The 19442-nt window shown below is 51.6% G+C and overlaps 2 protein-coding genes across 6 annotated transcripts in view; both read right to left on the bottom strand.

The window, feature by feature from the left end:
- Nucleotides 1-649: 649 nt before the first annotated feature.
- On the bottom strand, nucleotides 650-16338 carry UHMK1 (U2AF homology motif kinase 1). Its single transcript, XM_049808136.1, has 8 exons — nucleotides 15932-16338; nucleotides 14471-14763; nucleotides 11465-11656; nucleotides 10586-10680; nucleotides 9588-9664; nucleotides 6248-6346; nucleotides 5181-5269; nucleotides 650-4691 (listed from the first exon to the last, which is right to left on the bottom strand). Exons 1-8 carry the CDS (start codon nucleotides 16215-16217, stop codon nucleotides 4545-4547), a joined length of 1278 nt encoding a protein of 425 aa, XP_049664093.1. The 5' UTR covers nucleotides 16218-16338; the 3' UTR covers nucleotides 650-4544.
- Nucleotides 16339-17255: 917 nt separating this feature from the next.
- NOS1AP (nitric oxide synthase 1 adaptor protein) overlaps nucleotides 17256-19442 on the bottom strand; it is a 47427-nt gene continuing 45240 nt past the window's right edge. For all 5 annotated transcript variants that reach the window (XM_049808121.1, XM_049808122.1, XM_049808123.1 and 2 more), the window contains one exon: nucleotides 17256-19415. In XM_049808121.1, coding sequence (XP_049664078.1) covers nucleotides 18923-19415 — 493 coding nt within the window. In that variant the 3' untranslated portion in view covers nucleotides 17256-18922. The remainder of the gene's footprint in view (nucleotides 19416-19442) is intronic.

Raw genomic sequence — 19442 nt, 5'->3', positions numbered from 1 at the left:
AAAAAAAAAAAAACAAACCTAAAAAACCCCAAACCCACCCCAAAAAGGGCAGGCGAGCCCCCTGCGGAGGAGGACCCCCCCCCAGAGATCAGCCCCCTCAGCTGGCCGTGCCCCGGAGCCAGCTGCCGAAATCCCAGGCCTGGGCATTAGGGGAGCGTGTGGTAACACCCGCGCGGGCTGCAGCCAAAAATCTGGTCCTCAGCCCTCGCATCCCCTCCTGGCTCCAGAGCCGCCGACCGCCAACGCCTGCAGAACGTTGTGCAACTCGCAGCATCTCCCGGGGGAACGGCCCGCGTCAGCCGAGGAGATTTTCCCTCCGGATGATGTCACTTCGGAAACCGTTACATCAGAGGAAGCGTGGAAAACGCCCGTGCGTGGCATGAGTAAGGGGTGCTGCCGCAGGAGGGGACACGGCAGGCTCTGGCCGAGCGAAGGGCTCCCACCGGGATTTTCAGCCATGCTTGGCGTGTGGGGCGACCGAGCCCCCAAGGCTGTGGGTGCCAAGCACAAGATGCCAGCGCTGCCGTGGCTGGGTCACAGCCTTTTGTCCCCCCCAAGACGGACACCCTGGCACAGGGTGACAGAGAAGTTGCTCAGCTACGTGGCATTTCACCGGCGGTCTCACAAGAAAATCATGCTGGACAACTGCTTCGTACTTGAAGCATCATTTATTAATCATCTGTATCAAGCACACATCTGCTCAGCAACGGTGCGTGACGGGATACAACGTTTGACATCTAACCCGACGGGAGGCACGTGGTTACGGGATCCGGCGCAGCGGGAGGAAGCGTACGGAACGCTCTGGAAAGACAACCCGGGTGCAACACAGTGCTCAGGCTACGTTGTTAGGAGGCTGGAGACCAGTGGGAATAAAATTAGGAATACATCTAAGATCGGAGCTGACTTGTGCTTCGGCCAGTGATTTAAAAACCAGTTACCCTCCTTGCATATAATAAACAGGTGGAAGTGCAAAGAACTTCCTCTCTCCCTCATTGCTCCCACACAGACATCGGTGGCAGAGGAAGGACAGCTATTCTTCAATTGGCAGTGACGTTGTGTGTCAGATCAGCTACAAAACCAAAACACCACCAAGGAAGGGTGGAGCGTCAGCATCTTTCCTGTTCACACACAGGCTCCAAGGGGACGCAGCCCTTTTGACAGCCTCCTCCTGGGGAGAAGGGACAGGTGCCTGCCCTGGCACCCGCTGGAGCAGTGCCAGCCTTCCCTGGCTGTCTCCAGAGGCTTCATCTTTCATCCCTTTCCCCCCAAAGCAAATCTCTCCCTCAAAGACAGCCAGTGGGTTTTCACATGTAGCTGTCACCTAGCTAGGACTACGTAGGTCGGTGCTACACTGAAGGCTATTGGGAGGGAGCTGTGTCAGCAGCACAGACCAAGAAACCCAGCGAGCATCTGAGTGGGAAACCTCAACACTTCTGTAACTCAAGCAGGCAGTAATTTGGAGATGAGGAAAGCCAGGCCCATCCAGGCATACACCAGGACAGATGCCTTGGATTCAATCACCATGCACACTTCAGATACAATCTAGAGTTAAGAAATTCACAGGTTTTAGCAGGTCTGAAACTTATGCCAAGCCACCAATAGATCACTGAGACACCAGAGTGAGCTTAGCTTGATAGAAAAAGGCTTTGAAGGTAGACCGTGAGGGATAATGATAAAATGCTTCTGCTCAGAGGATCTTCTAAACCTCCCTGTACCCCACAGCCTGCAAAGGGAAGCAAGGGGCTGGATCCAGTGACAGGACAGAGATCAGCATCTTCAACTCTTGCCAGGAGGAAAATAAAAAAAAGCAGCTTTGGGATTTTTGCCCAGCTCAGTGCTCAAGCCTGGTCAATGAGCATCTGGAGAGAAAATCTGGTAGCAGGAGTTTGCATCCTGAAGATTTATTTAGCTCCTATTAAAGCAGCTGAACAAAAAAACCCCAGCCAGACTCTGGTGGTACAGCTCTACTATGCTGCAGGAACAGGTTGTAGATCCTCTCTAAAGATTTATCCTGGCACCACGCTTTATCTTTAGTTGCAAATCCAAAGCATAACTCTGACTGAAATAGAGATATGCTTGAAAGATGACAGAGCAGCTCTCAGTCCTAGACAAATGCATGTGAGAACTTAAATGCATTTAAGTTCTGCACCTGCACCCTGGCATCTCCCTGTCCCGATACTGCTATAGGTGACAGACCTCATGCCCCACACCCCAGGGAGCTCCCTAGGTCCCCACACAGGCTGGCACTCAGCAGGGCAAGGGCTCTTGGGTGCCAGCTGACAAGCACACACACAGAGCCAGCTTAATGCTGCTGACATGACGGCATTCAACACGTGAATTTCTGGGCCAAAGTACTCTCACGGCTGGCTCAGTCCACCAGGGACAGCAACGACTCGGAGCTGAGGACGTCAGTCAGTACCTACCAATACTTAGAGTACTTTAAACACTGGTCTTCACATAGGAAAACCCCTCACCCAGTTAATCATCCAATTCCTCCCAGATACTAAAGGTGCTTCACTGCAAGACAGTTAAATTAAAAGCAATGAATCACACACCCCATCTATGCAAATCTGCTTTACAGCTATGTACACCAAAGTAGCATCATTCCCAGAAAAAGTCTGATCAGCAAATCATACCTTAAAACTCATTGTGGGATTTTTAATTTTTTTTTTCCTCCTGGAAAAACTACCACCTCAAAGGCAACAGAAAAATTCAAAGAGATTGGTCCTTTCGGGGGGAGTTTGGGAAGGGCCACAGTAGACAGAACTCTACACCAGCACAGAGAGCAACGCAGACTCGTGAAATGCTAAAGACATTGATCTCCTGACACATCGCACACGCACGCACAGGGCGATAATCAAGAGGAACTTTTAAGTGCAGGATTCCAGCAAGTCCAGCATCAGCAAGATGCAAAAAGTAAACTGCAAGGTAATTCAGGTATTATTCCAGGGAAGGTCAGAGATGGTTCAGGCAGCTGCCCACAAGTATTTCAGCTAGAAAAAGAATTCACGAGGGTTTTCCTCCTCACTAAAGCTGGTACCAGGGCCACAAGCCAGAATACGCTGGTCTCCCTCTCAGTAGGGCTGTTTCACGCTGTGCTCACCAGGAGCAAAGTGCCCACCCCTGCAGGGAGAGGCTCCGCTGGCTGTATGGGTTTGCACAGCCCTGGGAAACAGCCACCGCCTACCCCATGCCAGCAGCTGCGTGAGCGAGCTTCTGCCTGTGCACTGAAGCCACGTGAGCAGAGAGCATGCTCTGGGGGGAACAGCGATGCTGCTTGCCCGGGTATTTTTTTTCCCCTAAAAGCATGTGGCTGTTATCCCTGACACTGGAAAAGACCTTCTCTTGGCCAGTCAAGTCTGATGACTGACTGAGCTCTCTCCATACAGGATCTCAGATAGCCTCAGGCCCTTTGTGTAACCTATGAAGGACCAAAAGTGTCAGTGCTTCTAATCTACAAGTCTAACGGGTTAATGCAAAACCAAAATGCACAACACAGAAAAGCCAAGCGTGGGACCTACAACAGACAAATACTTGTTCTTTCTTATAAGACTCACAGGGCAGGAGTCCTGCTGAGACACAAAGAATACAGCGTGCTGGAGCACTCCTTTCCAAAAACATCACCTAAAGACGCTTACGTATTACAGATGATTTGGCATCAGAGCTAGGGAGCATCAGTGCCAGCACAGGGTATATGCTAGAAAGATGACTCCACACGACAGGGTTTTCACATCACCTCAGGCTACAAAGTGCTTACAGGTTGTGTCGGGACTGAGGCTGGTACTGCTCCGATGACATGTAACCACCACCAGTCCCTGCCCACCCCAGGTATACAAGCAAGTTCAGCTCACCGCAGGCAGCATCACCCACACCTCGCTGCCTAAGCCCAGCATGCCGTCTGTGCCAGGCCAGATGGACGGCTCTTCTCGGGTCACAAAGCGGTGACAGGGTAACGCCTTAGGCTCAGCAGATCTGATTTCACTGCCTCCCTCTGTTCTACATGATGTGAAGACTCAAAACTCCTCCTGGTCCAGTTTAGAGAGGATGGTGCTTCTGCTTCTTTATTCGTTACAGGTATCAACAAAAAGCAGGCAAGCCTTCCTCATCCTCCCCCACACTGGAGAAGAGCACATGTGTTATAGGAAAGCTCACTAAAGAAATCCTCTCCCTAGAGCAAAGTCAAGTGCTAAGGCCAAGACTTTAAATGGTCTCACTTCGAATGACTTAAAAACACTTGCCAAGATCTGCTCAGCCTCCCAGGCTCCCACAGTCATCACTCCTGCCACCCAAGTGCCCGCCGGGGCAAAGCCACACACCCAATGTAAACAAGCAAGCACAACACACACACAAGCACACGCTGAAAGCCATCCCGGCCTCCTCTGCACATCACAAAGCAGCAGTAAAGGTTTCAAAGCCCAGTTAAGTCCTTTGCATCTCTCCTTCACAGATGACTCAAAAGCAGGGCTAGGAAGCTCTTTTGTACATTCAACTGTAAAACATGTGAGGAAGAGGAACAAGACAACTCTCCTGATTGTTGCTACTGCCTACAGCAAGTTTTGGTACAGATATCCTCTCTTATAGGCACTCAGTGGGTAAAACGTAGCCACAACAAACTTGCCATCAAAAATCTTTCCAGTCAGCATTTTTTGGGCAGCTTTGGAATCACCAGCATTTGCATATTCAACAAAGACCTGAAAGAGACAGAGGAGAAATAGGACTTCCAGTGCAGCATGCCACTTGCCCCCTCTCACTCCTGCAACCAGGGAAACAGTTCCTGAATGAATTTTTCCCCTCTATCCTTGGTTGAGCTCAGAGCAGTGGAGCTAAAAAGGAAGGGGCCGTATCTCTGAACTGGAATTTCAACCCTTGCTCCTCATTTCTAAGGGGAGAGTGTTTGGTAAGGTGGGAGAAAGTATGATGCGGCTTTACATCCTCAATGCTTCCTCTCCCATTGGCTTCTCCCCTTCCCTCCCATATCCCAGCTCCCCTGCTAAAGCTGTTTGGGCACCTCCCAGGTTAGGCAACCTTACATAACCAGGAAAGAACCTGTGCTGTCCTTCAAGATAACCAGCTATTTATAGTACTGTCATCAGCCAGGAGATTGCCAGGAGCTGAGCAGCAGTCCTGCAGCACATGGAGCGTATGTGGGAATACACAGCCTCTTCCCTCCATTCACTTACTTGGCCTTTACCAGGATTCTCCTTTGGAATAAGCAAGGAAACCACCGGTCCGTATTTCTGACACTCCTCCCTTATGTCTTCCAGGATATCTGAGAAAGGAAAGAGCTGGTTGTCTTTCACTCTGCAAACTAGGATGAGCCAAGAAACAAATGAAGGCCAGATGAACACATCAAGAACACTAAGTCAACATATAGCCTTTTCCTCTCAATTTAAAATAAACAATCGAGAGGTGCCATGGCAGAAGCTGACACTTTAATGGCCACATAACAAGATAAAGCGTCTGAACAGAGGCTCAGGAACACAGACCTGCAGGCAGTAAATCCCCAACAGCAGGGTTTGGAGCACACGGATAGTGCCTTTCCTTGCACACGAAGCCTGGCCTTCCAGCAGCTAAAACATTTCGGATTTGTGAGTGCCTTTTTTTTTTTTTTTTTTTTTGTTATGGTGCTTGGAGGAGGGGAACTAAAGTAGCTGCCACAAACCCTTCTTTGTGTGAGCAGAAGCCAGCTTTTTAAATTCCCATCCCTAGAGCTCTCTAACTTTTGCCACTCACGTGGATTTGAGAGCAAGCAGAAATGCAAATTCCACCAGCATGCCTTGCCACCTACCACATATAGGTTTTGCTACAGTTTAAGAACTCCAATGAAATATTTCAGTTCTCTGCTGAGATCTTGGATAAGTTCATTAGCAAACTTTTAAGGATCTCTCCTACTGGGCTTGAGAGTCTGCGCACATCCAGCAGAAGCTCAGAGCCACAAACACATTATGAGGTCTGTGGGCATTTAACCAAAGAAGAAAATAAAAATAAACTTTTTCTTTTTTTTTTTTTTCAAATCTGGGATCCTTCAAGAACTCACTACAAGCTCTGCTTTCTGTCTCAATCTTTTAGTCTATCCTCTGTTGGTGCAGTTGACCCACTTGGTACCAAATCTCAGCTGCGCAGCTCTTTGTTTGCTGCTCTTGCGTCTATTAATTGCTCTTCTGCTTGCTCTCGCATCCCCAAAGCCAAACAAAACAGAGTCTGTAAGATGACATTGCTATATGGAAATTGCATGGCTTGCACCAACCTTCATATTCTTCTTCGCACTGCAGAGAAGCATCGCTTAGAACATTTAGCAGCCTCAGCACAGGCGTGGGGAGCATCACCAAATCTTCGATATGGGGAGCTGTTTGATACCCACAGAATTAGAGAAAAGAAAAGAAATCAAAGTCCAAAGGAGCAAGAAAACAGGAAGTTGACTCAACATGCACTATCATACACAAGCACTTACTGCTCTTTGCAGTACAGTTTTGCTTCTCTCCACTATTACCTGCATTTACAGCCTGTATTCTCCCTGTTTCCAACTTATCTTCACCTATGCACTGAGACACTCTTCCAAAGAGTTCAGTGCACTCTGCAATTATACTAAGGCCAGCACCTGAAATTGCTTTTAAAATTACAAAGCTAGCAGAAATTAAGACTAGAATTATTGTCTACTTAGTTCAGTTTCAGAAACTGATGTGACCTCAAGACCTATGCTAGTTGAGCAAACTGCCCCATATATATGGAGATGTGAGAAGATGAAAGAACTACCCTGCAACCTGCCTCTCCTGTTACTGCCACCAGACAAGCTGAAAACAAGCCAGACAGCTTCTGTAACTCCAATTCTTAAGCTATACTAATGTACCAGACTCAGCTCTCTCTAAGATACCTTTCAGTTCTTCCCTAAACACCATGTAAGCCTTCCCCCCTTCAAAATCCAACTGCAATGCACTGTTTTGAAGACCGTCATACAACCTTGCAACAGAAATGGGGAAAACTATTTAGTTACTTGAACAATGCAGTGCTATAGAATAAGGCATGGCCACAAGAAGGTGGCCAAAAGGTGGGTGAGCAGCGATCCTGTGAACAACTTTACAGGAGAAGAAATAAAGCTCACTGCCATGGGGCACTTGGCTCTAGAAAACAGGCAGCTCCATGATGGCCTGGAACAGTGTACCATAGATACTGTGGAAGAAGGAAACAGCCAAGGTGGACAGACTAACACCAAACTGAGAGTCACGTCCGAGAGGACACCCAGTCCTCTAGAAACTCAAAGCAGCAGGGACAGCTTCACTTCTCCACGGACAAAAGCTTGATTTCACATTCCTGAAAGGGACTGGCAGGCCAGTCATGAATTTAAGATCTGGGAGCCCAACCTGCAGTATTTGGAGAGTGTTAGTGTTTTTATTTGTATTGGTAGCTACAGGAGCCAAACACAATAGCAGTACCTCACAGTTCTCCCACTTGACAGTGAGAGAGGGGAGAGAAAAGGGAAGAAATGGCTCCAATTCTCCAGTCTGAGCCTTCTCACTGCGTTTGCAAGGGTAGAGGGCTATTATTTCCTTGGAAATACTTACTTTTCCAAGCTAAGCAAGCAACACATATGAGGGAGCTGACATCTCTACCAGGTGCAGACAGAAGGTCTTGATTTCATAGTGCAAGAGAAAATGATAAACAAGCACACACACTATAAATCTCCTCCTGCCTGACATGGAAGAGTCCTTATGAAAAGCTTAGAGTATGAAAGGCCTTATCAGTCTAGACGATGCCCAGACAGTGCTCAGGGACAGCCCTTCAAAGAAAGGTGCTGCATTCAGATAACCAAGCATGTTCCAGCTCCAAGCAAACCTGTGGGATCATTCTTCCACAGGACTGTTAGCAACCATGAGACAAAATCAGATGAACGGGAGACTGGAAGAACATTTAAGTGTTGCCTCGGTCTTATACGCTGCCCCTTTTATTCAAGTAAGTCTGCTCTTCATTTCATATGCCTTTTTTCAGAGGGAGACAAACCAACCCCTAAGACTCAGAGCCATCTGGTCTTCCTGTAACCAACTGACAAATGCATTTCTTGCAATACCCTTCTGCCCTAGGAGGTATGTTCTGCCCAGTCCCTCCACTCCTCTTCAAAGTGCCAGGCGATACCAACCACACTGACAACACAGAGCCTGCAAGCAGCTCAGGAAAGAAGTTGATGAACTGGAAAGTCAAGACTTGGCTGTAAATGACAAGGAAAGCCATTCTCAGCTGTCTTTGCTCTAAACAGAAAAACCGTGTCCAAGTGAAAGGCAATGACAGATCATTTTCTGTCTTCCTAGGAAAGCAACAGTAAATGCTTCTTTGTGCAGACAAGCGTATGTACAAGTTTGGCAAAGAAGAGAACCAGCAAAGAGAACTAAGAAAAATTGAAGCTGTTATGTAAACTTGTAGCACTAACCGCAGAAGCGCCTTCCTAGGTGTAGTTAGAGGCCTGTGTGTTCAAAACTAGACCAAAAAGCACTGCCAATATATTGCTCCCTCTGCTCTAAAGCAATACTGGCTGCAAGGTTCAGCCACGGAAGGTGGCTTTGATTACAACAGTCCCAGTTTCTGAGATGCAAGAGAAGTTTGAAAACATGAACGAGATTGTTACCTTTGCCTAATACACAGGAATGCCAGTATCTTGACGTGACCTCAAGAAGCAATACTTAACCTTCACTGCAAGGTACACCAAGCAGCTTAAGAAAAGTATGGCTAAGAATCAAGGGAAAATGCTAGCCCAGCCAGAAGCTGGATGCCTGAAGCATTAATTTATGCTGCAGAAAAGCTGAATGCAGAGCTCTTCACTGGTGATCTTGAAAGCAGACAGGCTCTGGAGAATGCTACTGTGTTGCTTTTGGAACAGAAAACAGGGAGGGATACCAGCCTAAACAGGCCAGTCTCAGCTCATCTTTTGCTGACAGCCTGCAACCCACATGGGGCGGGTCCTGGGGAAACACCACCATTTTGTTAAATTGAAGAGAAAGTGCCAGATAAAAGCTACAGTAACATCTGTCCCTGACCTGCCACACAGGCACCAGAAGAGGCCAGTCACTGCAAAAATAGACTCGCACCATGAGAACACACACTGGGACTATTTGACCTGTGCAGAGGAGGCAGCAGCAGATGCTACCACCAGCCACTGCCCTAAGTCACTCACATTCCTGGCTTCTGAACTGGGAAACACTTGGCATATGAAAAACCATCCACTCACCATAAACAGCACTGCACTCTTCAAAAGCACCTTAACAGTCACAATATTGGGTAAATACCTCAGTTACTTCTGTCCCCTCAGATGAATGCTGCTGCCAATACACTCTTGGTCAGTTTGATCTGGGCAGAATTTAATGGGAGTTCAACCAGGGAAAAGCAATAGCCCACAAGGCTAGAGGGACAAGGCAGCACTGAGTGCACAGGCATCGCTCCAACCTGCCTGCTGTGGTACCACAGAAGGCTGGCGAGAACCACAAAGAGCAAAGGAGCAGCAACAAGGCCAGAACCAGAAACAACACACATTTAGCTGCACTCTGTGCTGCTTCCAGTACATGCCGAGAAAGCCGCAAGTAGGGCTGATGCGCACAGCTTACCAAAGGGAATGCTGAAGAATGGGCTGCATAAAGCCTTCTCAGCAGAGGCTCGCTTTCCTTGGTCACAATGAAGCATGCTGGAAGAGAAGACAACCTTATGCTATTGCATGTAACATTCTGCATGAACAAATTCAACTCAGGCTGGAAGCCAGTACAGAGGAATACCCTATCTTTGGGGTGCTTATGGTACAAAGAGAAGAGTGAGAAGCACATCTTCCAATTCACAGCTGAAGCACACCAGAAGGATCCCCTAAAAGCATTTTGGGTACTTGGTACAGACATCTCAGTGTCTCTCAGCACCAAATAATGGTGGTTGCTCACTTACAAGTTCACAAGGAACAAAACAAGTTCCAGCTCCACCTTCCCAGGCCATTCAGCCCACCTCTCAGGCACACATGCAGTCTCATGAAAGTGATCGCACTCCAGGGAGCTCCCACATCTTTCCACAAATGGGATTCAAAGCAGCTAATAGCCCAGGGCTTGCCTGAGAACATCCTCTACTCAGCTTTACCAGTGGCCAAGTTGTGTCCTCATTCACTCTGTAGCCTCAGCGCAGAATCACAGGACAGCAAAACCAATCCCCTCGGCAGACCTCTCAGTAGAGCACTGTGCAAGTGCATTTGAATCTTGACAGCAGCGGAGAAGCAGCACTGTCTGCCCCCCTCCCTCATTTCTGACAATAATCCCCTAAAGCAGCAGAGCCCCCAGTTTTCCCCAAATATAACCTCATTGGCAGGAAGTGCAAAGCACTGAAACAGCAAATGGTGAACATCATGACTGATATTCTTTATGTGCTTACTCCAAACTGTGCCAAAATCAGAGGAGCTGAAGTATCTCTGCTAATGCTTGCACTTGTTACCAGCACAGTGGCAGGGAGATTAAAACAAACAAACAAAACTGTAAAAAAAAGTCTTAGGTGTCAACTGTAAGTTACCAAGAACAAGGCATGAGACTTTACAGAGCACATCTTTAAGCCACAGTTAATAAATATAAGATACCTTTTGATAAGGTCTCTGAGGTGATAAGCTGGAATGGCTGAATTGACCACCCCTTCACTGGCAAATATGCGATCAATGATGGCAGAACTGTTTGTCTGGAAAGAAAAAGAAACAGTGGTTAGGGAAGCAAAAAAGCTTACAATATCGCAACATTTCTTGGCTTAGATGCAGAGGGCTCTGGTACTGTGGCATTTTGTGAAAGATCCCCAATGCTCCAGCCTCACACTTTAAACCAGCAGGCCCATATCAGATGAAGTTTTTCTCATTTGCCTGTCTGAAAGGTGGAAATTTCCACATGCAGGCAAATTTGCTGTTACTGTGGACGTTATGATGCTGAAAGGATACTCTTACCAGGAAGGGGAACACAAAACAAAATTATTTCATACAAAACAGAGGACAGAGTGAGGCTCCAGGCTCACAACACGGAGCCTTCCTCTTGTTTTCTCAGCACATAGACTTATAAGAATATCCCCAAACTAGAGCTAACATTAGACTAAACTCAGCAAATAATTCCTCTGTCATTGTGCTGCTGAACTAGCTGGCAGCCATCAGCCATCCATTTCGTTCTTCCTTCTGTGCCACACTACAGCCAGCACAACTCACACTCAAATCTTGGCAAGACACAGGCTCCGAGCACAGGCTCCTGGAACCCTCAGCTTTCAGTAACCTGAACACAAGCAGCATTCAGATATGCCAGTCCCACAGGGCAGGCGGGTATGTAAGGCTCTGGAACCTTAATTCTCAAGGCAACAGGATTAGAGAAACATCCTGGAAACACTCTCTAGTTGCCGGATGGTACCTCACAAATCCAGGTTACAAACAAGAAGCAGGAGGACTCATTTGGTGCAAGCAAAAATGCCCACAGCAGCTCTCGCTCACCTTCCATTCCTGAGATTGGACTGTATGTTTCAGTTTCATTCCTGAGAACATTTCCAGTAAAACAATTCCCAGACTCCACAGATCCACAGCAGAGGTACACTCCGTTTCACTCTGGAGCCCTGCCTGCGCCAGGCAGTTCTGCAGTTCTGCCTCTGGAGCCCGATACCCGTCTGTTTGAATATATTTCACATCCTACGGAAGATCAAACATACACAAAAAGTTAATTTTCCAGATTGAGGTTCTCCACTCTACCCTTAAATCAGTTCACAGAGGCCCTTCAAAATGGGTCACCGAAATACTATTGCTAAATTGACAGAAAGCATTGTACAGCCAGTCACATTAGGAAGGCAGTTCAACTCGCTACACTGCTGTGTTGATGAGGAAAAAAACAAGACTGTCTGGAAGAGAAAACATCTCCCAGCAAAACAGCAGGCATCCCACTAACATCTGATCTCTCTGAAAGACAGCACTGCTGGGAGGAAGAGGCTGGATGTCACTGTGGACTGGCCCATTAACCCCTCATAAGCGCAGAAGACACTATAAGTTTCAGGATAAGGGTCAAACACCCACAACATGTTCCCACGTCAGCTGCATGAGAGCACAAACAGCCCAGTCTAAACAGTGAGGCTCAGTAACAGCTGCCATTAGTGATGTCCTCTGGAACAAAACATCAAAAGAACGAAGCAGGCACCTAATACTCAGACAAGGGAATTATCAAAGGCACTTCCCACTCTCCTCTTCCTTCTCCCTTTTGCAGCCAGAAGCGCTGCAGCAATCAATACCTGCCCAGCTGCCATGACTGGCAGAGTAAAATAAAATGCCCACACACTGCCTGCTTAAAAGAAAATAGGAAATTATAGAATCACACAAGTGCTGGCTGGAGGGGCTGCTCTGAAGGTCTTTAGTCTAGCCTCCCACACACAGCCAATACCCAATCAGTCAGCTGTGGCTTTGTGGAGCCAAGTCTTGTAAGTGTCCAAAGACAAACTGCATGCTGCATCTTTTTAACATGGAGGGCTTGTTTTAGACACGCTGATGCGACTCAAGGAATGACAGAAGAATATGCAAGCCTACTTCCTGGATAAGGCACAGGACTGGGAATTTTTACCAGGGGAATATTTTCAAACCAAAATTATCTGGTTCCCTGACTGAAAATAAAGTTCACAGAAGACATTTTCAGGCAACAGAACTCAAAAGCGTTTTATGAACCTAAAAAAAAAATTGATACACAAATTGCTTATCAGCATTCCTCCTCCTATCAGCAAAGAGCAGAACCTCTAGCATGGCAAAAGCAGAAGCTTAGCAGCCCCACCAAACAACATTTAGAGATAAAGAAAACACCGTGGTCAATGCCACCAGCAAAAATTGCAAGATGGAATTTCACTCCTACCATCTAAAGCATTTTGAGAGATGTAAGTCGCTGAGACCTTGCTCTATGTACAGCCATTCTCTGTTAAACAGTAACGGCAGGGAAAGTTATGCAAGGATAAGCTCGGCAGAGTTGTCACAAATAAAAGTAGTGTACTCTTGACTCAGATAAGGAAATCATGCACATATGCTGCTGCCCAAGGCAGGGGTGGTGAGGGGAAGCTGACAGCCGGTGCACATTCAAAGCAGGGTCAGAAGGTTCACCCATATAGCCAGCATATTTCTGAGAATGGGCAAAAGAAACTCAGCCCAAAGATTGGAAGGAACCATAGAAGCAAATAAAACATCCGATCAACTATTACGAGACAACTCACAGAGCAAGCAGCGAAACACTGACTTGAAGAAAAAAAAAATAAATCTGTATTGGACACAGGACACCAGGAGAATGTTTTTTGCTGATAGACAGCAACAGATTACCAGCATAAACCAGCGTTCAGCCAAGAACGTGGGAGAACTGAAGAACAACATGGAGGAGTTAAGAAGTACAAACATTAAAAACAGCTCCTGTACCAAAGAATTCAGAGGCAGGTCACCCACACAATCCTCTGATATTCACAGATCAGTGGGCTGTACCGTCAATACCAGGTAAACCAGTAAAAAAAGTTTATGAATTTAAAAACTATAAATGAGTAGAGTGCATGGAGTAGTGACAAGCCAGGACAATGTCTGCACAGAAAAATCACACCTCATTTACTAGACTTACTGCCCATCACCCAGTGATTAAAGGTAAATTTGCTAAGAGGCTACTTGATGAAAAAACTTTACTGATACCCCTCATAGGCAGTTACTGAGAGAGGGAGGGGTAAAAAGAAGCTCTATGGAACAAAACTGCAGAACCTCCTGAGGCGCTCTGCTTTCATCAGAGGCCACGGAAGAGAATAAAAAGGGCAAGGACAAACTTGCAAAATCCAGTATCACCAAAACAAAAAAGTGACAGCATGAAGAGGGAGTGAAAGCCCAGCAAATGGGAAAAGCAGAGCAGAACAGACAGATATCTGTCCGTGTCAGTAAAGAATGGCCACTGCCTACCCACAGCCAGACTATGGGCTTTTGTCAACACGACATGAGAAAAAAACATCCGGACTTCCTGAAAAAGGGAAGCTGCTGAAGATAGGACGAAAGTAAAGACAAGCACAAGGACACTGCCAGAGATAATGCGACTGACTGGGGAGGCTGATGGTGAAGCCAGGACTACTACTACCTATGATAAGGGCTGATAAAAGGAAATTCTACAGATCTGGGTGCTCCCACTCATCTGACCACATGAAAACTAGCAAATTTCCCAGGAAGCTGAGACACCACTTTTTTCAGTGCATCATTAACTTTGGAATTTGTGGTCATGTGTAGCACAAAGGCTAAGACATCAACAGAAACCAGAGACATGCAAGGAGAACGGGAACACGAGCTTCTGTTTCTAGGGCCAGACAACATTTCAGCCTTTTCCAGGAAACCCTCAGCACCAGCTCAGCTACTACTCTGATCAGGTCACGTCGACATCTACACGCATGAGCCAAAAGCATCACAGACCCACACAACTCAACACAGAGCCAACTGCTTCAAGAGCAGCACGTTCCAAACCTGATTCCCCTCTTTGAAGCTAAGTCCAAAGTCAATGAGCTTAAAGCACTCCTCCTCTGCGCTCCACAGGATGTTGCGCGGCTTGAGGTCTGCATGCACGTAGCCTTTGTGGTGCAGGAAAGCCAGGGCTTCGAGAACGTCTCGGGCGCAGTGCTGGATCATCCACATGGAGCAGCCCTGGTTGCTGGAGTGCAGCAGCAGCTCGGACACGCTGATATCCAGCAGCTCCAGCAGCAGACAGCGAGACGGGCCATTCGCAGAGTAGTGGTTGGTGAACACGCCGTACAGCGTCACTACGGTGAGACGCATTGAAGGCATTGGTAACGAGCAATTACACGGTCACCACCTTCCACTGCTCTCCACTACTGCCCAGAAGACCACAAAAGCTGCAGGAGGCAGCTCCTCTGTTTTACAGAGCATGATGTTCAGAGAGATGGTGAACCAGACTTCAGAGGGAAGCAGCAAGGGAAAACCAGCCACACCACCCCTGCGGGCTTCGGAGGACAGGCCGGTCTCACAACACCCCACCAGGCTCTGCTAAAGTGATGAGGCCGGGCAGTCCTGCTCAGGAGGAGAATCTCTGGGACACGGATATGCAGGTCCCAGTGGGTAAAATGGAGGTAGTACTGCTCTTTTTGGGACATCTGCCAATCTTTTCCTGTGTGTGTTGAGGCATATTACAGCATTAAAAACTGCTTCACACAGACAAAAAAATCAGTGTTGGGAGAACCTGGGGGCTTCTAGCAGCCACCTCCGATTTGCAGGCCTCCTCCCTTCCCAGGCTCATTCCCACCCACGCAGGCAGCCCAGGGGCTCCTGCCAGAGCCGGGCAGGCGGACACGGCCCCACTGCTGCCCCGCAGGCAGCGGGGCTTTTGCCGGGGTGGCTGGGACAGCCCTGCCCAACAGAGGACTTAGGGGTGCCCTGCCTGCGGCGACCTACTCTGCCTACCCAAAGGGTGATGCCCACCTCCTGCCTGCTCCTGCCCACCCTGGGTGGGGGGGAGAGATGACCTGCAGGTCCCCAGACCAGGGAAGGTGTGGGGTACCCAGGAACCTGCCCCACGGGGGTACCAGGAAGCACCCACCGCAGGGACGCTGTTTTGGGGCGTCCAGGCTAGGGGCCCTCAAACCTGCCCGCCCAGGGGTGCCAATCCAAGGAGCACACTGGTCTGGGGGTCCCTAGCCCTGCCTGCGGGGGTCAGTCTGGGGGCGAGGGAACCCACATTCCCAAAGGGGTTGGGGGTCCCCCTCCCTGCTTGGGGGGGGGGTGGTCTGGAGACACCGGTTTGCCCCGAGGGAGACTGTCTTGGGGGGGTGGGGGGGGGGGGCCCTCCGTGGATAGGGGGTGTCCGCGGGGGCCCCCCGAGAAGGGGAGGGGGGGTTGGGGAGCAGGGGGGGGGTCACGGGGGTGCCCAGGCTGGAGGACGAGGCGGGGTGGGGGGTGCCGGGGTGCCGTTACCGATGTTGCGGTGCCCGCGGAGCTGCTCGAGCGCGGCGCGCTCCTTGCGGAAGCCGTACTCGGCGCAGTCGGCGGCGGGCGGGCGGGCGCCGGGGCGACGCGCGGGGCCAGGCCGCGGCGGGGGCGGCACGAACTCCTTGACGGCGCCGGGGGGGGCCCGCGGGTCCCCGCAGCAGCGCACCCGGTAGACGGAGGCCGAGGAGCCGCTGCCCAGCGGCGCCTGCACCTCCCACAGCCGGCCCAGCGCCTCCAGCAGCGGCGCCGCGCCCCACACGCACCCCGACATGGCGCCGTCCCCGCCTCACATCTCCCCCCCGCCGCTCCCGCTGCCCCGCCGCCGCCGAGCGATCGGCACCGACCCCGGCGCCGGCCGCCGCCGCGCTCCGGCCGCCATGACACCGGAAACGGGGCGGGGCGGCGGCGGTGGCACCGCCCGGGAGCCCCTCCCCTCCCGCGGCGCGGGGCGGAGCCGGCAGCGGGGCGGGCGGCGCGTGGGGCTGCGGTCCCCTCGGGCCCGGGGTGGGCGGGGTCTCGTCCCCTCAGCATCGCCGTGTCCCGCCCCCTCAGCACCGCTGGGTCCCGTCCCCTCAGCACCGCCGGGTCCATTCCCCTCAGCCCCCGGGTCTCGTCCCCTCAGCCCCCCGGTTCCCGTCCCCTCAGCACCGCCGGGTCCCGTCCCCTCAGCCCTCCGGTTCCCGTCCCCTCAGCACCGCCGGGTCCAGTCCCCTCAGCCTCCGGGTCTCGTCCCCTCAGCCCCCGGGGTCTCGTCCCCTCAGCCCCCCGGTTCCCGTCCCCTCAGCCCCCCGGGGTCTCGTCCCCTCAGCCCGGGCACCGACTGGGGCCCGTCCCCTCAGCACCCCCGGTGGTCCCGGCTCCTCAGTCCGGGCACCAACCGGGGGTCCTATCCCCTCAGCGCCAAGCACAGTGGGGCAACCATGTCACCCCTTCAGCCTGGGCACCGCCAAATGCCCCCAGCGTCTCCCGGCTCCACCGGGCCTGGCTCCCGGGGTGGGAGTGCCCTTTGCAGGTGTCAGGACCCCCGGCAGCGCTTTTTGGGGCTATTTCCCTCCGTGGCTTTAACACAGCAGACCCCATCGTCTCATGCCATCAACCCAGCCAAGCCTGGCACTGGAGGGCGGCTTTCCCCGACACCCCTCAGCTCCACGGGGCTGCCGGGACCGCTGCCTCCCTCCTCTGCTCTGCAGCCCCCATGCAGGAGCACCCAGCAGGTCCCCGGCCTCAACAGGGGGCTTCGGGGCTACACCGAGCTGGTGCAGGCGGTCCCCTCCCATCAAAGGACTGCTACGTGTCAGTGGGTAAAAAAAGAAAAAAAATTTATTGTGCAATCTGCATCTTTTGTCCCAAACTACACACACACCCTAGACAACATAAATAGAGGGACTGGACCAGCAGTGAGGTTCCCTTGTGATCGACAGGGTTGGAAGATGCTGGTTCCTCAAAGCAGGGCTACAAGCCCTTGTTTCCATCAACATATACAATGCAACATAGGTCTAGGCAGCATACACATATACATACTCATATAGATTTCTGTTTGTGGGGTCGCATTGGCCATGCACGGCCTAATCACATTATAAACAGGGTGTGTTATACCTCAGCACCGACCGCCAGCTGCCCGCAGGCTCTGTGCATCTCTGGCATCTCCTTCGCTCTTCAGCGGGGCCTTCCCAGGGGCCGAGGGCTGCAGAGCCCCGGTGCCGCCATGGCACCCACCACACTGACGGGCAAGGAGGCACGGTGGCTGCTCCCACGCTCATGGCCTCCTTCCTTCAGCAGGACCACAACACGGCTTTGGGTGGTGGAAGACATTTCTTCAGCCCAACCACCCTGTGTGGCCCAGGAGGAGCCCCATCCACGAGCCCCTAGCCTCCTCCAGACCAAGTCTGGTCCTTGGAGCTCTTCCTCGCAAAAACACCTTTGCGGTGAGGATGCACTAAACAAAAAGCTCTAAAAGTGCCATCTTGCAGCTGCTTCCTTGCACCGGCCCAGGGGTCCACAGGCTGGCTAACCTCTCCTGTAATTCATGGAGAAACAATCACAGAGCAGTACAAAAGGACCACGTGGCTTCTTGTGTCCCAGTCTCGCAAAGACGTCACCGTCCCAGGAAATAAAGGAGCGGTGATGCCGGCCCACACGGACTTGGCTGCCTGCCTGGGCAGGTCGGTCCGGTCCGTGGTGGCTGGGGCGAGACCAGGAAACAAGCAGGAGCTGGAGGGGGGTCTGATGGGGAGCTCAGCTCCCTGCCAGAGCCCACTGGCCAGCAGCTGTGTGGCCTCAGGCATCCAGCCCTGCTCCCCACCAGAGCCTGTGCCACGAGAGGGTCTCCCGCAGCTGGGGCTCCACTGCTAAGAGATGGCACTGGGCAGACTAACACCAAGGGGTTGGCACCTGGAGAAGGTCCTAGGCACATCTGCCATCCCAGCTCCTTGGCACTAGGCACTAGGGTTGGGTGAGGCTGCTGGCACCCCAGGATGGGGTATCTCAGCAAGCACATTCCATAAGCTGGGAAATTCTCCAGACCAGGGCAGCCAGGGCAAATGTGGGGAACAGTGTGGGATGCTCATGGGACCCTTGCCCTGGCAGAGCTGATTGGGTTGGGGGCAGGCTGGTGCTTCTGCACCCACACACAAGGACCTGGGCTGCTGAGGGAGCCCACCCTTGGTCCCCAGCTCAGCATGGCCCCAGGCTGTGTACAGAATGGTGGCACTGTGGTGGGATGGGAGCTTTGCACTGACCAGGGTGAATAGGCCCGGGATGGGGCTGCAGAAGCCATGGCAGGACAGGCTAATTCCCCATGGGAATTTGGGGAGAAGTGGGGTGTCATGGATCCCCACATACCACGCTGGGACAGCAATGGCTCCTGCCACCCCAGGGCTCCATCTCCAAAATAATGACCCCAAAAATGGCAAGTAGCGGTGAGACATGTTTGGGAGAGCCAGCCCCCACGGTGCCCCTGTCGCTGCTCCCTGGTTGCTACTCAAAGGACAGTAGGTCAGGATGGGGCCCCTCCACCTCCCAGCTGGGTGTACGTGGGTCTGGCTGCACCATGATCCCTGGTGGCTCGTGCTCCAGCCCTGGTCTCCGGGGGGGCTTCTCCACATGGGGTGAGGTCTCGGTAGCCCTCTCGCCCGCTCGCCACTGGCCCTCCAGGCTGCCCTTATGGATGAGGTCGGGCACGGGGAGGGCACCGGTGGGCTGGTCCCCACTGGGCTCTGGGATGCTGGTTATGCTGGGGACCCCAGGGCATTCTGGAGGGGACAGGTCCCTCATCCCCGGCTGCTCCTCTGCAGGGTCAGGGTGGGCTGCAGGCAGTTCGGGGAGCTCCTCCGTGCTGCTCCTCGGGCTGGTCCCCGCCGGCTGTGGTGCGATGAGCATGTCCTGTGGGGTCTTCAGGGCACGTGGCGTCCGCTTCTTGGTAACGGGGGGCGGGGGGTCCAGCCGGGGAAAGGCATCCAGCCCCACAGCCCTGCAAGCACAGAGGAGAAGTCACATA

The sequence above is a fragment of the Accipiter gentilis genome, chromosome 8 (assembly GCF_929443795.1).
Source record: "Accipiter gentilis chromosome 8, bAccGen1.1, whole genome shotgun sequence".
Taxonomy (NCBI): domain Eukaryota; kingdom Metazoa; phylum Chordata; class Aves; order Accipitriformes; family Accipitridae; genus Astur; species Astur gentilis.
The sequence above is the reverse complement of the archived record's forward strand: the minus strand, read 5'-3'. Positions and strand labels throughout refer to the sequence as shown.